General features: G+C 39.2%; 1 protein-coding gene across 10 annotated transcripts in view; it reads right to left on the minus strand.

Moving 5' to 3' along the window:
• Positions 1-7,888: 7,888 nt before the first annotated feature.
• The window catches only part of PSD3 (pleckstrin and Sec7 domain containing 3), a 702,408-nt gene continuing 689,162 nt past the window's right edge, over positions 7,889-21,134 (minus strand). For all 10 annotated transcript variants that reach the window (XM_044379268.3, XM_048226255.2, XM_044379274.3 and 7 more), the window contains one exon: positions 7,889-16,372. In XM_044379268.3, the coding sequence (XP_044235203.2) occupies positions 16,157-16,372 (216 nt within the window). In that variant the 3' untranslated portion in view covers positions 7,889-16,156. The remainder of the gene's footprint in view (positions 16,373-21,134) is intronic.

Here is a 21,134-nt window from a genome sequence, read left to right on the forward strand (position 1 = left end):
GTCCCATAGGTTTTGGAATGATGTGTTTTCATTTTCATTGGTCTCCAAAAATTGCTTAATCTCCTTCTTGATTACCTGGTTTGCCCAATCATTCTTGAGCAGGATGGCTCTTAGTCTCCAAGTGTTTGAGTTTCTTCCAATTTTTTCCTTGCGATTGAGTTCCAGTTTCAATGCATTGTGGTCTGAGAATACGCAGGGAATAATTTCAGTCTTTTGGTATCGGTTGATACCTGTTTTGTGACCCAGTATATGGTCTATTCTGGAGAAAGTTCCATGTGCATTTGAAGAGAGTGAGTATTCTGTTGTTCTGGGGTGTAGTGTTCTGTATATATCTATGAGGTCCATCTGGTCCAGTATGTCATTCAAAGCTCTTGTTTCTTTGTTGATTTTCTGCTTAGGCGATCTGTCTATTGCTGAAAGCAGAGTGTTGAGGTCCCCTACTATTAACATATTATTATATATATGTCTCTTTATTCTGGTTAAGAGTTGGCTTGTGTATCTTGCTGCTCCCCTGTTGGGGCAGAGATATTTATAATTGTCATACCCACTTGTTGGATACATCCTTTAAGAATAATATAGTGTCCTTCTGTATCTCTATCTACAGTCTTTAGTTTAAAATCCAATCTGCCTGATATGAGAATTGCTACCCCAGCTTTCTTTTGACGTCCATTGTCATGAAAAATGGTTCTCCATCACTTCGCTTTCAGTCTGGGTGTATCCTTAGGTTCAAAATGGGTCTCTTGTAGACAGCAAATGGATGGGTCATGTCTTTTTATCCAATCTGCAACCCTGTGGCTTTTTATGGGAGCATTTAGGCCATTTACATTGAGACTGATTATTGAGAGATATGATTTTAAGGATGCCATGTTGTGTGTAAAGTCTTTGCTTCTATAGATTCTAACTTTCTGTTCTGTATCACTCTTGGGGCCTTTTTACTTTTATAGAACCCCCCTTAATATCTCCTGTAGGGCTGGTTTCGTGGTTATGAAATTTGGCAGTGACTGGCGATGTTGGAAGTTCTTTATCTCTCCATCAATTCTGAATGACAGCCTTGCTGGATAAGGATCCTTGGCTGAATGTTTTTCTCTGAAAGAGCTTTAAAAATGCCCCCCCCCAACCCTTTTTCTCATTCCAGGTCTGTGTAGACAGGTCTGACGTAATTCTGATACCTTTGCCTTGGTACGTGAGAAATTTCTTTGCCCTGGCCACTTTCAATACTGTATCCTTGGATCTAATATTTGCGAATTGCACTATGACGTGATGTGGTGTAGGTTTGTCTTGGTTGAGCTTGGGAGGGTCCTCTCTGACTCTTGATACGAATGCTTATTTCCTTTGCTAGATTAGGGAAGTTTTCAGCTACAATTTGTTCAAATATCTCTTCTAGACCTCTGTTTTTCTCCACCCCCTCAGGGATGCCAATGATTCTGACATTGGAACGTTTCATTGAGTCAGTAATCTCCCATAACCTACATTCTGAGATTGGATTTTTTTGAGCCAAGATTCTATTTTAGCTTTCTCTTCTACCAACCCATCTTCCAATTCACTGATTTGTTCTTCTGCCTTATCCACCCTGGCTGTCAGAGCATCTAGTTTTGACTGCATTTGATTCATAGCATTTTTAATTTCTGCCAGATTCGCTCTCATTTTTGCCCTTAGAGATTCTATATTCTCATTAATATTTTTGTTAATATTTTTTTAAAGTCTACACATCATCTTGACCATTGTTACTCTGAACTCCATTTCTGATAGTTTGGTTATATACATATCCATTAGTTCTGTGGCAGAGTCCACAGACTCATTGTCTTTTCTTTGCTGGGGGGGATTTCTCCTTTTCATCATTCTGATAAGCAGAGGTTGTGGGGTTGTCCAGAGCCCAAATTATTGACCAGGACCCATGCAGTGTGCACTTGTTTTATATTGACCTTAGGGATGTGGGCTTCTTGATTTTTCAGCCTGTCTTCTGAGGGAGGGGCCTGCCATGTTGATACTTAGGCAACCCTCTTTGGGTAGTCTCCTTGTCCTCTGCGATGGGGGATGGGGATGGGCACACTGTGAGCTGGTATTTGCAGGCTTTTGTTCTCTGATGGCTTTCCCTGGCGTTTTGCTGTGCCTCTTCTGAGAGTCAGAGAAGCAGTGGCTGAATCCCAGCCTCTGTCTCAGAGCAGAGGGATCGCAGACCGTCCTCCACTTACATTCTGGCCACTTTAACTCTGTTTCTGTTGGTGCTGCTCAACCCTACAGCGTCCTGGGATGAGCACCCCATACCCGGCGTCCCAGCCCTCACTTCCAGGGCCGGTATGTCTCTGTCCTTTGTGTTTCTAACACCACCAGCCAGCAGCCACCCCCGCGTGCTCCGGAGCTCCGTTTCAGTGTGGTTTGCGCACTCCGGAGCACTGGTTTTCAGACTGGTTGCGCGCATTCCCCGGCTCATGGTCTCAGTCTGCTCTCTCACAGGTGCCGGTCCGTGAGTCACCCCACTCCCAGTGCAGGTGGCTACCGCTTCCTGGTGCCCAAATGAGGCAGCTTCCTCCCCCTTCCATTTATCTTCCGATATCTGTGTGCGGCTTCACGGCTCCCCGCTTCGTACCTCAATACTCAGCGCTGGAGATGTTCATTTGTAGAGATCCAGGTGTATCTTCCTGCATCTCAGGCTGATTCCGTGGGTGTTTAGTATGGTCTGGTACCTATCCAGCTCGACTCAGGGGACCAGCTGAAAAAGGGGACCCCTACTTCTCCGCCATCTTCACTCCCTTCCTGGAGATCCATATTTCAAAGGAAGAAGTAAAAACAAAAATTCAGAGCAGATTTATTCATTGGGTTGAGTTACACACTCTTTTTCAGTAAATTTCATTAGTTCTTAACTTATTTTAATTAGGTACCTGTTATACCTTATATATTTCACTGGAATTTTTCTCTGAGGCTATTTAGCAATACTGTATGTATCTTTTTATGTAAGGGTTGAAGTAGTGTTTGCCTATATTGCTTGTTGTTATTACTGAGCATAGTTCCATGGCAGAATAAATATTTGTCAAATGAATGAATCAATTTTGGGTGCCTGAGACTTGATCCATAAAGAAATTTTCATTGTCATCATGTGTGCTATATGAAGTGCATAGAAAATCTCAAACATGAGTCTAGAGCAGTACTATCCAATAGATGATGGAAATGTGTGTATATCTAGACACACACACACACACACACACATATATACATGTACATATTCAGACACACATAGTATGTTATGTATATGCTATATATCAGTGATATGTAAGTCAGGTAACTAGAAGAGAATTTTAATTTCCACATGTGATTAGTGGCTATCATATTGAACAATACTTTTCTGGAGGATGAAGATCATAACAAAAGTAGACAATATAAGTACTAAATAGTTGTTAAACTTTACGTGCAGACTGTGGATTAGCAAAGTAGCCCTCTCCAAAATTCTTCTAAGAGTCAAATTACAAAATCAGCACATTGTGGATGAGCTGAGATATATGCTAAAAACACAATTCTTCCTGGGCCAGAAACCCAGAGGAACAACCTGACAACTACCATTAATGGGATCAATGTCATCAATAAGGTAACATTAGTCAATATTATCTATTATTATTATTATTATTATTATTATTATTATTATTATTAGGGTTTGTTAAGGGACAAGTACTGTGTTAAGTGTTTTATATGTATTGTCTCATTTAAGCCTCATAACAACCCCATGAGTTGGGTGTTATTATTATTTACATTTTAAAAATGTGGAAACAGGAATAGAGATTTAGTAACTTGCCCAAGGTCACACAAACAGTAAGGTGCAGGGTAGGGAGTTAAAGGCAGCTCCTTTGGATTCCAGTATCTCTGTTCTTAACCATTTGTTCTACTGAGCAGAAGTCAGCATGTGAGGCCATGTACATTTAGCACTACATAGTTCGGTGTCCACCAACACCCTGTGATTATGCTGGCAAGGCTACAACACCTAATGCCTCTCATTTTGATTCTATCCAAGATGAAATTATTGAGACGCTTCTTGGGATGCCAGGCACATGTTTTATCCAGCAACTGTACTCTAGGGAGATTGCCAGTTAAGAAGTCCATCAATATACTCTTCCAGGCCATAAAGGCCTCTCACAAATTTTAGTGGTATGGCCAAAATTCTGTAGTAACTAAGACAGAACTAACTCTAGTCTGGGAAGGTTGCCTATAAAAGAAGGGGCAGATTGTCCTTAAAGCAAGGGTAGGCAACTGAATTGACAGAGGAAGCCATTTTAGAAGGGCTAGCCCAAGGCGTGTACTTCAGGCAGGGTCTATGCAGTGGGTCGGTAGGAAGGCTCCTTACACGGATAAGAGAGTGCTGGGGCTTCCCATTCACTTTTACATATAAGCAAGCCCTCTGGCCAGCTCAGTAGCACCATTCAGGTCACATTTCATAATATAGTGGTCAAAGCCTAATCTCCCTTCTTTATGAGGACAGCTAACAGATGCAAGGGACAATGGACAGCACTGCATCAAGTACATAATGGCAGGAAAAAGCCAGTTGCCCTTTGTGAGTACAAAGGTCTTCTGTAGCCGTGTGAGTTAACTCTAAAACAATGGTTCTCAAACTTTGTTGGCATCAGCATCATCTGGAAGGCTTGATAAAGCACCGATGGCTGGGCCTCATCCCCAGAGTTTCTGTCTCAGTAGGTCCAAGGTAGGATGGAGAATTTTTATTTCTAACAAATTCTCAGGAGAGGCTGCTAGCGCTGCTTCAGGACCAAACTTTGAGAACTGTTCTAAAGCAGTGCTTCTCAAGGTTTAATGTGCCCCTGGGGATATAATTTAAATGCAGAATCCTTTTAACTCATCAGGTCTGGGAAGGGGTTTAAGATTCTACTTTTCCCACAAGGTCCAAGGAGATGTTACTAAGTTGTCAAGCTCCAAGGAAGTAGTTCTCAAGCCTGGGTGCATGACAGATTCACCCAGGGAACTTAGAAAATTTCTACATTCCAGATCAATTCATTCAGAATTTTGTGGGTGGCATCCAGGCATGTGGAGCTAAAAGAACTATTTTTACTGCCAGCTCCTCCCAGATGATACACATACATTCCTAACTCCTGTGATGGAGTCATTGCTTCTCAAAACTGAGGCTGACAAGAAAGGTAGGGTTAGCTCTGACTTCTGTAGATCAAGATAGGAGCTGTTGAGGTATTCAAATGCTGAAGATCTGAAGAGATGGAACTTGATGCAGGCTTTTTCTCATCTGTAAAATGGGGCAAATAATACTGTTATATCATAGAATTTCATACAGATTGAATGAGATGATCCATCCAAGTAGCCAGCACAGTGCCAAGCACCTAAGTGCTCAACAGATATTTTAAATAATAATATCATCTATCATTGTTACTACAATCCAACTACTCACCTGAGGTTTCTCTTATTTCTCAATATTGCAACCTTCTACGTGTGTGCCAGACCATATCTGACAAAAGGATTTGTCTGTTGTGCCAGCCTTGTGTGGAAAGCTCTCCCTTCTATTAAGTTCTTGCAGGTTCCAATAATCAATCCTAGTTAAACCCCTTAGATTGCTATAGCACAGTTCTCATTTCCCTTCCATGTAAGACTCATTTAGACTTTTTAAAACCAGTATTCCTTAGTTCTCTCACGGGTTAACTATTCCCAGTTCATATATTTCCTACATTTCTCATTACATTGTTCATGTTTTTTGCCATCCTGACTGATAATTTTGCATACTCTGGTTTGTTTACATCTCAAGTTATAAGACAATTTACCTGGGTGTAGTCTCTTTAGTGTAGAGCAGTGTGACTCACCTTCTTGCCTGAGATGGTACCAGTGTTTTTGGTGGCTACATCACTCTGTTCATGTTAACTGAGCTCACTGTGGATTACAGTTGGAGGCTTGCTTTCCTATGTGCTTGCTATACTATGCAACACAAGGTCCTAGCTTGATCTTGTAAAACTTTTTTTTTTTTTAATAACCAAAGTGTAAAATATTACACTCTTACACTTCAACACTTCACATTGTTAATTTGTCCCATTTCCCTGCCTCGTGAGATTTTGTTTTTCAAATTTTGATCCTTTCCTTTAGTAAAATGATTCTTTCCCATCTTTATGACATATACATTTTTAATAAACACATTTTTTGTAGTTTTAGTCAAGTTATTAGTTGAAATGTTGGACAGATGGAGCCAAAAGGCAATCTTTGCAACCAGACACTGGACATGCTCTTCCAGGTTGATAGGAATCCTTTAATTAGCACCATTCAAGTGATTACACACCTACCAATTGTATAATGTTGATATTTCACCATTTTGGCCAGACATATTTAAGACCACATTAAATTTTTTGTTAGGGCTCAGGTATTTTGTCTACTGCATTTTCCCAATCTACTTAATCTACAAAATAGGAAATATATGTCATTGAAATGGTTTGTTTTTGAGAAACCATGCTGGCTTATAATAATTGTTGCATCCTTATTGTTCACTCTGTAACTATGCCTAGAATTAATACCAAGCTCACTAGTCTACAGCATCCAGAGCTTACACTCTTTTCTAATATTAGAAAAATATATGCCTGTCTCCAATATTTCCTATGGCTTATAATTTTTCAGTAAAAATTGGGTGATTCAGCAGTCTCTTGGTAAATCTCACAGAATTGTAGAATAGAATTAATGTAGAAGTGAGACATTATTTACAGTTGATAGCTATTCATTACATCTTAATTTGCCCTGAGTTTTAGTTTCTTCTCATGAGTGTTTCATCTTTTAATATTAATTTGTGCAACAGAATACGACAAGACATATAAAACTCCTAGCTCTGGAGGAAAGACAACTGGGCAACGAGGATTCATGTTTCTTTCTTTTTAAAATTGGGATATAATTGACATTATAACATTATATTAGTGTCAGGTGTACAATATGATTCAATATTTATGTAAGAGGACTCATGTTTGAGAGTCACACAGGGAATTTTAGTGGAAGCCAAGGGGGTGCCAAAGGGCCTATCTCCCCCCTTTTCCCCACTCCAAGCTATTTATTTCTTTGAGATTTACACGAAACAGCAGTTTTCATCTCTGCCAGGCAGCAGTTTCATTCATTTATCAGCTATCTTGCCTCAAAATGCCCAAATTCCCAAACATAAAACATTTTCTCAAATATTCAGAAGTTAGGTGATTAGGGTGGAATTTTATTTTTTCATTTTCCAAATTAACAGATTTTTTTTTAACATTAAGTTTAGTAATGAGAACACATATGTATACACTAGGCACCATAAAGTAGTGATCGGCTTTTGCATTTTAGGGCAATAATTAACTTTTCAGTCCCTTTACCTTGATAAAAAGAGTTAGGAGTATGGGAATGTAAATTAAGTTTTGCGATTACTTCAAAACTTTTGTTCTTTCCCTGCTCAAAACCTCCTGATGAAGACAGTAGGCCTCCTAAGTTTCATAAACATCTTTGTGCAAACACAAGTTTTTACAGAAGTTAACGGAAGTGAGTAAGAGCTAACGATTTGATCTTCGAACACCTTAATCAATTACCCTGGCCAAATCTCTCACTGTGGGGCTTGAGGGTATCTTATTTATTTATTTATTTATTTATTTATTTATTTATTTATTTAAATATTTTATTTATCTATGTGACAGAGAGACAGCCAGCGAGAGAGGGAACACAAGCAGGGGAGAGGGAGAGGAAGAAGCAGGCTCCCAGCCGAGGAGCCCGATGTGGGACTTGATCCCCGAATGCTGGGATTACGCCCTGAGCCGAAGGCAGACGCTTAACGACTGCACTACCCAGGCGCCCCGAGGGTATCTTTTTAATACAAGGGGGTGTATTGTGTTGTTTTGATTTTTAAAGGTATTATACAGTTGCATAAATAAGCAAATAAAAATATTCCCCTAAATGATTGAAATTTGTTAATTTATTTCTTTCTAAAGTTTGTACATTTACATATATCATATACATATTTTAAATCCTTCACTATTTTGCATGATTTCTATTACATAAAAACCACTTAAATCCAATAGATTTTGCTGTTGTAAAACAACAAATTATCCCCAACTTATAAAAACACAGGAACAGTTATATTCATAAACATTTACACACTAGAGAAAAGTACTATATATATGTCACAGCTTCTATACATATCAGGTGACTCGTCTACACGGTTTAGGTTTACTTCAGCAACAGTGAAATGGGTAATATTTATATACAACTATTTTAATAAAAAATAAAGCAATTGTAAAATGTAAACTTAATTTTCAAAATATTCTCTAAACACTTTAACAATATCCACATAAGTTACTGTTCCATTAAAAAGATGACCACCATAAATGCCATAATTTTCTAGGAGATGGCATTTCTTCAATCTGGTGGGTGATAATGAGGAACAGGTTTCCAGTACGTAGTTCAGTCCCACTAGCTTACCCAAGTCTGCTAATGCTGACAGTTTGGCCACTGAAAAGGAGTAGGCTGCTATTTTGTCACTAATTACTTTCACAATTTGCAGGGAGATATGGCACCAGGACTGCAATGAAACTGCAATGATTGGTGGAGAAAACTCTGAAGGTAAAGGAATGTTCCACACTGCCAATTAGTTTGAGTCACAGTAAATATAACCCAGTTACTAGGCTGGAAAAGTTAGAAGCTTGTTCTGTATTAAAGGATACATACTACCACCCTTCTACCCATCCTACAGTAATCAAGGCTGACAGTATTGGTTCTCCACTTACATAAATTTCTGTTCTAGAAATGGGCTCCTAAAACCTGAGGTAGAAGAGAATGCAGGGAGGCATTTAGGCCTTTACCCAACAGCTCTCATCTGAACTGAGCAGAAATGCGAAGCAATAAGCTTAGTGTTTCTTGACCCTTCCCACAGAATTGAAACAGTAACCATTTCCAGAAATCTGGATGCAAAGGCAAAGATATCATCTGTCCCTGGTTAGAGCTCAATGTGCCATCTTGTTTCTTGCAAAGGCAAAATATATGGTCTTGGCTTCAGTCAGCTAATTTTTAAAATACCTTTGTCATGTGTCACCCCCAGTGGCTCAGTAACTCTGAGTTGATATCTTTCCTCAGCAGGGTCAACCTGTTAGAACGGCTGGATTCCTAAAGCCGGGGAAATAGCATTGAAATCCAGGATGTACTTGCTGCTCAGTAGAAGCCCTAGTGGAGTGTAAGGCCAGAAGAGAGGCTCCTCTTTGCAGAGAGAATACATTCTCACCCTCTGTAGTGCCCTAGTATTCAGAGGTCAGAGCAAGGAGCCTCAGACCTACAGTACTGTCTTTAACTGAGCTTTCTGAATAGGACTCTCCTGGGGGCTTCTAAAGTCTTATCTATGTAAGCTCACGGGGAAATGGTAAGTGAAACCCCAAATTTCTCTCCACTAACCAACATTTTCAGGAATTGAAGTGAGGTGCTCTTTATAACACTATTACCCTGCAAAGGGAAATATATTTTAGCTAGGTTTCTTTTCATCTCCATCTTCACTGTCATTGCTTAACTGTTCAGCATACTTCAGTCTGAGCTTTCTCACCAGTACAGCTCAAAAGGGAGTGTGTACAATTCACATCAATGCTTCCATGGTAAGTGCTTTGTTGTTTCTTCTCCATTTACGTTCCTTTCTCAAAGGAATGATCTCCAGGGCAAGCAGCAATGCCACCCTAGAAAATAGTGAACATCAGCCTTCTAGAATGTCCCCATGCTCCTGCGGGGTGTTGGAGACCTGCTGCTTGTGGATTATAAGAAAGCCTTCAATTTGGTGGATGTGATAGGTACACCCTCACATATTTGTTAAAAATCCAATGCTTCTCAAAGTCAGACCCTAGAGCTCAAACTCCTCCCTAGCCCTTAGAAAACATTCCTGTGATGCAGTTTCCACTCCCTTCGTTCATCACCTCTTCTACATTCTGGCCCTTTGTGTTTTAAGTTTGTATAACTTAAAACATTCACTACGTGTACATGTGTGCAAGTGTATGTACACATGTGAGAGGCCAAGATGTGTAAGACTTTCCCCTTACACACCTACGGGGACAGTACACTGGTTCTGAATCTCTTAGGAGAAGAGGACTGACCACATGTACGTCTACCTTAAATGGAAGGCAACCAGCTCACACACTTCCCCTGGCAAGCCCCCTGACTTCAATTTGGTCTAAGTAGTCTCATTCTTATAGCTTAAAAAAGTATCCTAATGGCATTAAAAATCAATGTGCATATATACTCTCTATACAGTGGATATTATTATCCACGCCAAATGGTTACTTGGCTTTATAACCTACATGGCTTTATATTAAAAGTCCAAACATTTCAAATGATTAAGGCCCAAAATGAAACTTTATTTTTTCTACTCCTTTTGTATATACTTTCTGAATCAAATGGATGCTTTTGCAAATCACTATAATTTTTAGAAAGAAACATACTCTTGCGGAACAAAGACCCTGTTGATCAGTCACAGGGCCAGTTCACTGCACGTCTAAAACAGATTAGGAAATATGATATATTTGCAAAAATAGTTTGAGACTGTAGAATTAATTAAAAAACTCCAACGTAACTACCAACACACTACTGCAGACTGGAGCCGAAGATTAGTCTCCCACCCCACAACTCCAATTCTCTGAATCAGATACAAAGAATAGGAGACAGTACGTTTAAAAATATTCTGCACTCAACCACTCACTCACACATACTCAGTTGCTGCTTTAAATACACCAAACATGCTGGTTAATATACATTTAATCTCTAATTATCTATTTACATAGTGTAAGATAAGCAGTAAGCTCAAACAACTAAGGCCAGTGGCTCTTCTTTGGGGAGAGGCAGGAAGAGACCCAAGTATAAAAATATTAAAGTTTTAACCTGGTCCATAGCCTGCCCTGAAATTCTTCTACTTGTGACACTAGATGCTAATTTGTACAACTGCAAACCTAGAATATAGTACCTGATCTTGGGAAGCCCTGATATACTTTAACATTGTACTATTTCTTGAAAGTGAAGAGGGCGAGGAGGCGGTGCTAGAAGAGTGGTTTGATCTAGTGTAAAACAGACACAGGCACAAAAATGATACAGTGGGCACTTATTTAATTCTTCTGAAAGCTCTATTTTTCTGAACTAATTACAACAATAAAGAATGTGTGCTTTAAAGCATCACATTTTGTAATAAGCCCAAAATTGTCTGTTTGAGTTTATGGTTAAGTGCTCAGAATACTGAAGCTGTTAAGACTGCATAGGATGCCTGTTTTTTTTTTTCTTTCTGAATATATCAAATTATAATGAGCTATCCCTTTAAGTATGGTACACAGTACACTGAAATAGTTTCACAAAGTTAGTTCAGAGTCATTTTTGCCCTGGTGATTCAAAGATCAAAGATGGAATTTTCTAACATAAAATCTTATTAAAAATCTAATCAAAATATCATTTTAAGTTTAATAAAACAGTACCACTATATATACTCTCAATAACTGTATTATATAATCAATCCTATGAGGTTTTTACTTGCTTTTCATATCACACTGGTTATTAAAGATAAAAATAAATTTGATATACATATACCATATACTGATATACAGTCTACACATTGATACATATACATATACATACATACAACTATAAATACCCACAATACAACATTGGCAGGTGACAGAAAGCATTTTCTTTGATGCCTGACATACTATCTATATGAATATTCTCCAAAAGCCTGCAATACTACAGATACACACATAAATTACAAAGAATGAGCCAGGGAGATTTAAAGAAATTGTATATACAATTATTTAACTTGCAATATTTTCTTGCTGTTGCATTCAAGTCAACAAACTATCATGCAGATTCAAGTATTTACTGACATTCTCTCTATGAAGATGTTCTCTTTGCATGCAATGGGTGTTATTATCCTAAGCAGAATGCTGCCCACTTGGGTTTTGGATGCTGTAGGTACAAAAGGAGAATGGCAATGGCTTTGGACTTTAGTCCCCCTTTTAACAGTGAGACACTGAAAAGGAATCTGAGAGGAGAAGCAATGACAAAGCACCTCCCTATCACTTGTTGGGATTATTTTGTGGTGAACTACTGACCTGTCAAGTCCTCTAGGTAACTTGATAGTATAAGATGTCAAAAAGCTGATGGAAGTATCTGTTGACCCAAGACATACTGGTGGCCTGGCAAACCTTTGGAGGAAGGTAGACCCAGAGACTCATCTGCCTAAAAAATGACTGATCTTTTTTTGTCAGAGTAACTTAGATGCTGAGGAAAGCAGATGCTATTTAAACCCAAAGTCACACTATTATTCATGAACTAAACTCTACTTTTAACAAGTCCAACGATGCCACTTTGGTTCTTTGTTTAACAAATGTTTAACATTACAATTGGAAAAAACCGTCATTTGAAAAGTGAAGAGATTGTTGGCTGCTGAAATTAAGGAAGGTAGCTATCAATGTGCAGAAAACTTGACCAGGTCCCTAAGAGCTAAGGTACACAAATTTGGCCTACAAGGCCCCAGAACTCCCTGTGAATTCGGCCTTAAAAAAGCCTAACTGATGACTACAAGGAAAGAAGCCAAAGGAATTAAAAATCCAATGACAGCTAACTATACTCAAGAAAGTCTTGCTAATAAGACAATAGAGAAAATTCTAAAAGGTCAAGTTTCTTCCCATTGTCTATGATTAGGCAGAGAAGAGTTAATAAAGCTCATACCCAATCAGGCCCTGCCTTACCTAAGCACAGCTTTTCAAGCTCTTTTACATCAGAAGGAGTAGCAGGTCAGGGCCAGCAGAAAACTGTCCCTTACTGCTGGTTATATAAATTCTTCTGCAGCCTCAGAAGCTCTGTGGTTTGGCCACAGGGTGAAATACAAACTCAAGAGATGACCTCTAGCTTGGCCCTGGAAAGCCAGCCACTTTTGCTCTTCTAGAATTAATCCCCTCATATTACTCCTGACTAGGACACAGTCCTCATTTTCTGAATTAGGATAACAGAGAAGCCTAGAGGGTCTTGCACAATTGCTTTCTACTTTTTTTTTTTACCTAAGATCAATAGCAACTATAGTGTTCCACCAGAGGACTCCTCCTACATATTAGTTTTACTAATGATTAATTAAAATACATGGAAGTATTGCTTGGTTTAATTAGGCATTGCTAAGAGTTATCAAAATGTTTCTAAAAAGCGCACTTCAAACAATGGCTATAGCCTGGCAATAAAATGATGACTCTGCATGCTAGTAATTAAGTTTGATTGCTAACAATGGATTTCTGACAATTCTTGTAAAAGTCAACATGCGAGGTGGGGGAACAAACCCCAAAAACACTCAAAGATTTTATACATGGGCCACTTCTATGGTCAATTTTGCAACAAGACTATCACTAAGGTGTTTTGATGGCTATCAAGATTTTCTGTACAAAAAATAATATTAAGTGATTTATGTGAAGGAGAATAATGATTTATCATATGGAGAGAAATCCCAAGGCTCCTGGTGCTGAGGTATGGGTGAGGAGTGGGGATGGGAAGAGGGGGAGTACCTTCAAGAGGAAAGGAGGAGGAGAGGTCCCCTGTACTGTGAACTAGGCAGCAGGCTTGGAATTGCCGTGGAAGGAAATGTCTTCAATTTCTTCTGACTAGACACCACAGGAAAGAAATTATCACAAAGAAAAATGTGGTTGACTATAGGCAAGACTCAGAATCTAGTCAAACCAACGGTCATTTCCTCCTATTGGATAAACTCTTGGCCTAACAGGTGCAGTGACAACAGATAGGGCAGAGGTATTCTCAACCATCCCCTGCAGGTGGTCAACATCATGCCAGGGCAATCTGGGATCTTGGCTCACAAAAAAACCTTTTGCAGTTGTTTTTAAAGAGAAACTATGCAAACATAGTATACGGCAGCTTCAAAGTGTCCTTCTCATCCATTTATCCATTAGCATATACAGAGGTTCCTGTAAGCTAGCATTAGTGAATCATATAATAGGAATAATGCTGTAGTGGTGCTGATGCTAACTGAGCATTTCAGAACTATTCTAAATGTCAGAAACACTGCAGCAAGGTACCATTTCATGTCTATTATATACTGTAAGTAAAATACACAGACATTCTATATACACAGACACAGTCACACTGTGGACAAACACATTCAAGCCCATCAGGGATGTTTATTTTTCTTCAGTTATTGAAGCTCAGAGATTATATAGTCTAGGTATTTCTCTCTGCTTGACATGAATATCTAGGCAGAAAACAAACAGGCTAATTATTCAGATTCAAGGAAGAAAGATGATTCCCTCATGGAAATCTTGGATTTGGTCAGAAGCTACAAAAATGAATCAGGTACACAGGGCCATATTGGTAACTACCTTGTTTGTTTTACGCTTTTGAAACATAAACTAAATTTATTCATTGCCTTTATGTAAACAAGACAGAGGGTTAGAGTGAATTTTTCAAAGGTGTGGCAAAATACTTATCACAAAACAAGCAGCTACAACCATAGCATGGGGTTTCTCTTTTCTGGGCACTAGCAAATATGGGCATTTATATAGGTAAAGGAAATAAATGTTAATAAATAATCTTGTGATTGCTGATACATCAGAGCAATATGCCACTAGAAACCACCATGGTTTAATAGCAGGTTTTCTCTAATTCACCAGAACTATGATATTCTTGCAGAGTCCCTGATTCTTTGGTCATAGTACCTTTAACTAATAAACTGGGTAGAACTAGAGCAAATATATATGGGAGGGAAAAGAGTATTCAAAGTGATTCCATTAGCTCTGAAGTCACGGAGATTATAGCTTTCAGGATCACAAATTTTCAAGTTTCAAAATCAAAAAGTTCTAACTCATAGAGGGCTCATTTTTCACTTGTTCTTCCTCTATAAGAGAATGTGCGGTTTATCATCCTAAGTTGCAAAAGGACCATCACTGGAACTAACTCATTACTGTAAGGTTAATAGAACTATTTTGAGAAGGGAGAAAATAATGATTTAAAATAAAGTACTTAGTTTTAGGAGAAAGTTCAGTAATAGCAGAGTGAATTGGCTATCAAAAAGACTGAGATAAGAATAAAGTGAGTAACCTTGCATATGCAACCAGTAGGTTCCTCAGTTTTCCAACCACAATTCAAACAATTTATTACTTTCAGATTTATTTTAAAGAATCATTATTCATTGCATTGCTGAACTGCAGCTACTTTTTCCTGTCTTACTTTGTTTTGATTAAAAAAAGAACAAAAGGGGTTCCATTTTCAACATTATTTTGTTAGGAAGACCCCAATATTTTACAAACAGGAGATAACACCCTGCCTGAAATAACCTAATTCCTGAATGTCAGGGTATTGACAATAGAGATGATTCTGGATTCCTAGTCTAGACCCGGGGAGTGAGGTAACAATTTCCTGCACACAAACCACATGCCTACTGCTACAGTTCCCCAAGAGTCGATTATTGCCACTACCTTTTAGGAAACAAAATGAACTTGGTGTTGTCTTTCCACAAACTTCAATGGCAAAAGATTTCACTTCCTTTCTTTGGCTGAAATGAAATCAACACTTCAAGGAAGCTAATGCACTTCTTACGTTCTCTAGTCCTCCGATCTTCACACCTCCTACCCCTGCTTCCAGCAGGGTCAGAACTCCACAGTAAGTGCAAAGATGTATGCACACCTGCATCACGGTGGAACATCTTGATTCCCAGAACTGTAATTCTTAACTGAATTTCTGTGAGTGCTCAATTTCAGTTCTGTGACTGAGCAAGATTTCACATATAAAGGCTTATATTAACTCTGGCTAGAATTTGCTAAACTACCAAGTTTGTCCAGTTAAATGTCTCACACTGAGTTAAATTTTTTAACCTTAAAAAAATGTAATAGCTGATTCAAGAATACATAAAACAACTGAGCAGAGTGCAAACAAGAAAAAAACCAAAGGAAAAGTGACACACCACTCATTCTGAAATCATGATCCCTCCCCTTCACGAAAAAGGTGCATTAGTCATCAAGTAGCAAAACATCATCAAAGCGAAGAAATTAAGAGCAAAGAGACAATCAGTACAGAAACTAACAAAACTATACAATAGAAAAGGTTACTAATGCACCATTTAGTCACAGACTGTTTAAAAATATATTCACGGGTTTACCAGAAAGATCTTGAAAAACTCTATTTTGTTCCATGACCAGTACTTCCTGGTCACAGATGGATTCTAAGTAACTTTTTGCTTAATGCTTGGTGTTTCAGGTCGGTGATCTTTCCTCTCTGACACATTACGCTTGACTTTGGCTGTGACTGGGGATGAATCCGGGTTCAGCGAAGGACTTGAATGTGACTTCTTCAGTCCTGCAGCCTCACTTTCATTGTTACTCAGGAGCTCCTTGCCTCCTTCTTTTAGAATGCTGACATAAATTTCATAACGGGTTTTCTGGAGGGAAAGTCAGAGAAGAATGGTGGTCAGTACACTGTTAATAAATGCATGGAAGAATTGTGCTTCCTCAAATCCAGGCACAGGAATGGTAGAAGCTGGAGGAGCTATAACTTCTGGTTGTGGGCAATTAGATGGCTCCTATGGTATAGTCACTCGAGCTTCCCTCACAGGACCAAGGCCTTCACTTGAACCTAGCCTGGATATGGTTGTTTACTCTCTTTCCTACTCCCTGTAATTCTACAAAGACTCAACTTCAGGAATCAATCTACGGCGAATCTACTCTCCAGTCCCCTACAAGACCATAACACTTTCTAGAAGCTGCTCTGGGTTTCCCACCATTGCTTTTCTGTTAGTATTACCAATTTCTCAGAGTACTATAGTATAGCTTCTCACAAAACTTCAAATTATATTCTGATGCTTTTCTCATACTACAAATTTTTTTCATCATCAATTACTTCCTGAGTATCTGTTATGTTTTAAACAGCTCCTTGATTCTCCTATGTCTGTGTATCTTTGTCTAAAAATAACTGAAAGGAACACTGCAGAGATTTTTTTTTCCTCTAACCCTAATTGGTGATTTTTTTGTTTGTTTTTATCTGGGTCACTACAGAATATATGTATATACATCTTGCAAATTACAGATGGATCTCAGATTCTTGATTTGATAGATTCTAGCCAAATAAGCCTTTCACCATACTGCTTTGACACATGAAGCATTTATAGAAAGCCTGAAGTGTTTTATTTTTAAACAAAATGATGATAATGACATTCATATGGAGTGCTCATAAGCTAACTTCAGGTCATTAATACAATAATCATGTACATAATCAGTACATTATTATTCCTGTTTTACACTAAAAGAGATAGAAGCAGAAAGAAGTCCAAAGTCAGAGTTTGCAAAGAAGCTGGGATTTAAACTCAGGATATCTGACTCCAGAACTCACTGTCTGAAGATGTATTTCCTCCCTGGATATGAAAATATATACATGTATATTTTAGGATAACTATTCTGACAGATGTTGTTGGTTTAGTCACTTAAAAGGCATTCCCAATCCCCCCATTCCTGTGTTCCTCCCAATACAAAGGTTCCTCCCACGGTAAAACATGAATACTTTCCTAGCCCTTCTTGCAGCTAAGATGGGTCATGTGACAATCCTGCCAATGTGATGTAGGAGAAATCTATTGGGGAGCTTCTGGGAAAGTGATTTTGCTTTCTGATAAAGGGGCCAGGCTTTAGAGGAGAAACTACTGGTACAAGCCCCTTTCACTTTTATTTCTTCCTTGACATGGATATGATTGCTTAAACTGCCCCCATGACATAGTCAGGGCAGCAAGCAGAAAGACAAAAGGACCAGATGCTAGTTGAAGAAAAATGGAAAGACAGAAAGAATGTGGGTTTCTTGATGATACGATGAGCTGGGTCCAACTCTAAGATTCCCTACTATCTCTGAATATCTTGTTAGTACGAATAATAAATATTCTTAGGGTTTAAGCCACTGTTCATCAGGCATTGTCAGATGCAGCTGAAAGCATTACTAACTGATATACATTCCAATTTTAATAAAGTAACAAAATAAAAGAATAAAATACTAAGCCTATCTCAGAAAGTTACGAAAGGGCTTAATAAGGGCATTTGCTAATAAAAAATGTCATGTCATCAATATTACACATTAGTCAATGCATCAGTGAACTCAGGGGACTGAACTAGACAATATCCAAAGGGCATACTAATTCTAGAGTCCTATTCATTCTAAAAATTTATTATTTCAATCTGTCTCTAAACTGCCTTGGTGGCAAGATTAAAGTACAGGAAGAACTACTCCCAATATGAACAACCTTTAGTAAAATGATCCAAAGTCAGTTTAAAAATAGATTCAGAAAGCCAGTAGAAGGCATACTATTTCATGAAGCTAGGACATTTATGCAATGAAAGGGGTATGAAAGACCATTTTTTGAGATGACTTGAAAGGGGACAAAAGGAAGGTGATAGGGCCAATTTTCTACTAGTCTTTGAAGAAATTGATGCTACTGGGAAAATTCACCTGAAAAATACCATTTCAAACACTCACTCTACAGCTTTAGTGGTAAAGCTATTGTCTCAAATAAATTACATCAGTGTGTCAGTCAACAATCAAAAGGAATAACACCGAAGAGTGGAAGCACATGAATCATCAGATAAAAAGACAAAGCAAAGCAAAGAATGAAAAGGGACCAGAAAATGAAGTGTTCAGTTGTTGTTAAGAGAAATAAGGAAAAGGAAATTGATGGGTGTTTATAAACTTCCAAATGGCTGTACTGTTTCTCTGTTAAAAAGGTTTACAGGGACAGAGGCTACTAAACCCAGTGATGCAGCTTTGCTTTTCAGCCTTCTCTAAAATTAAACTAAATGCATCTTCAAAATATTTTAGGACATCTTTAATCTTAGAATTATTCAGTGGGTATTGGTTTCAGCCATATTCTTCTGAGATTATAGATTCATCTAAATATGTAAACCTCTATCTTTGTGGCTTAGGGGTAAGAAAAAAGATTGTCTCTGGGTAAAGAAAAACAGCTCTGCGTGAAGCCCTGAAGAGCAATGGAAATGAATTAACTTTAAAAAGTCTCTTCTTGAGGCACCTGGGTGGCTCAGTCAGTTAAGCGTCTGCCTTCGGCTCAAATCATGAGCCCAGGGGCCTGGGATTGAGTCCCGCATCGGGCTCCCTGCTCAGTGGAGAGCCTGCTTCTCCCTCTCCCTCTGCCATTCCCCCAGCTTCTGCTCTCTGGCTCTTCCTATCTCTCTGTCAAATAAATAAATAAAATCTTAAAAAAATAAAATAAAATAAAAAATCTCTTCTTCAGGGAAGGAAAAATAAAATGAGATAAAAACAGAGAGGGAGGCAAACCATAAGAGACTCTTATTTTTTTAAAGATTTATTTATTTATTATTTATTTATTTATTTGAGAGAGAGAGAGAGAGAGTGGGGGAAGGGGCAAAGGAGAAAGAGTCCTGAAGCAGTCTCCCTGCTGAGTGTGGAGCCTGATGTGGGGCTGGATCCCAGGACTCTGAGATCGCGACCTGAGCTGAAATCAAGAGTCAGCCACCTGACGTCAGCCAACTGACGGAGCCACCCAGGCACCCCAAGGGACTCTTAACTATAGGGAACAAACAGGGTTGCTGGAGGGGAGGTGGGTGAGGAGTGAGGTGAAGGGCATTAAGGAAGGCACTTGATGTAATGAGCACTGGGTGTTATAAGCAACTGACTCACTATATTCTACTCCTGAAACTAATAATACACTATATGTTAACTAAATTGAATTTAAACAAAAAAAATTTTTAAAGTCTCTTCATTGATATCTCCTTTTACTCTCCTTTTTTCAGGGCGAGAAAATCATACTTTTTCCTAACTATGCAACCATGTGGTATCTTTGGAAGGGTTTATTTTCTTTTTTCCTTTCTTTCCTTTCCTTCCCTTCCTCCCTTCCTTCCTTCCTCCCTTCCTTTCTTAGAAGACACAATTCTTATCTCTTTTTCTAAAATCAACTATGAGATTTAAGTTTGAAGTTAAAGCTGGGGGAGAGAGGAAGATGGAGCAATAGGAAGATCCTGAGCTCACCCCCTCTCAAAAACATACAAAGGGCACAAATACATGTAGTACAATTCACTCTGAGAAAGATCTAAAAACTAGCACAACTCTTTACAGCTTAAGATAGGAAGAAAAAGCCACACAGAGAAGGGCAGGAAGGGCAAAGTTATGGTCAGGAACTAAACCCCTGACATAGTGACACACAAGTGGCAGGACTATTACAGGAATGGAGGTCCTCCCTGAGAATTGTGGGATTTAGCCCCTATATTGTGCACTTCCCCTGGAGGTATACACTGGGAAGATGAACCCCTAGAACATCTGGCTTTGAAAATCAAGTGAGTCTTAACTCTGGGAGAGCCAGAAATGGAGACTCCACTCTTAAAGGGCCTATGCACAATATCACTTGCTCTGAGACCCAGCACAGAAGCAGCCGTTTGAAAGCACTTCAGCTATACACAAAGGACATTTACTGAATAATTTTAGGGCATGCTGGAGGTTCAGGGATTTATAGGAACATTCTCTAGGAATGGAAGTGTGGGCAGGTGCCATTTTTCTTGCCCTCCTTCAGCCTAGCAGGCCTGATTGGCAGGTGCTCCTCCAAAGCAGCTCTCCACCACCCCTGCAATACCTGGCAGGTAGCATCAGCCAGGACCAGTGCCCCTCCAAAGCAACTACTGGCCCAGGGAGGGGGACCAGCCCTGCCCACAAGCACCCCCACAATGGTCACCTGGGCCTTGCAGACAGCCACACCAGGTACTAATCCCACCCCCACTACACTTGTAACTGGGGGTCACACCTGGCCTCAAAGCCAGCCACAACAGGGGCTATCCCCACCCACCAGCATGCCTGTAGCAGCTGCAGCTGGACCTCTCAGCCCGTCCTATACACCAGTACATCTGCAGTAGTCATGATCCACATTGCAGCCAGCATGGCAAGGGGCTAGCTCCACCTATGAGCACTCCTGAAGCAGTGTGGCCAGTGACAAAAGGGGAGCACATGCGGCCCACACAGGGGACACCCCTAGAGTGCCTGGTTCTGGTGATCAGGAGAATTGCTGGTATCCACAGGATACCTTCTATATAAGGCCACTACCTTCAAGATGAGGAAATGTAGCTGACCTACCTAATACCTAGAAACAAACACAGAGAGTTAGACAAAATAGAGGAATATGCTCCAAATGAAAGAACAAGACAAAA

Source organism: Ursus arctos, unplaced genomic scaffold (genome assembly GCF_023065955.2).
Source record: "Ursus arctos isolate Adak ecotype North America unplaced genomic scaffold, UrsArc2.0 scaffold_27, whole genome shotgun sequence".
Classification (NCBI taxonomy): domain Eukaryota; kingdom Metazoa; phylum Chordata; class Mammalia; order Carnivora; family Ursidae; genus Ursus; species Ursus arctos.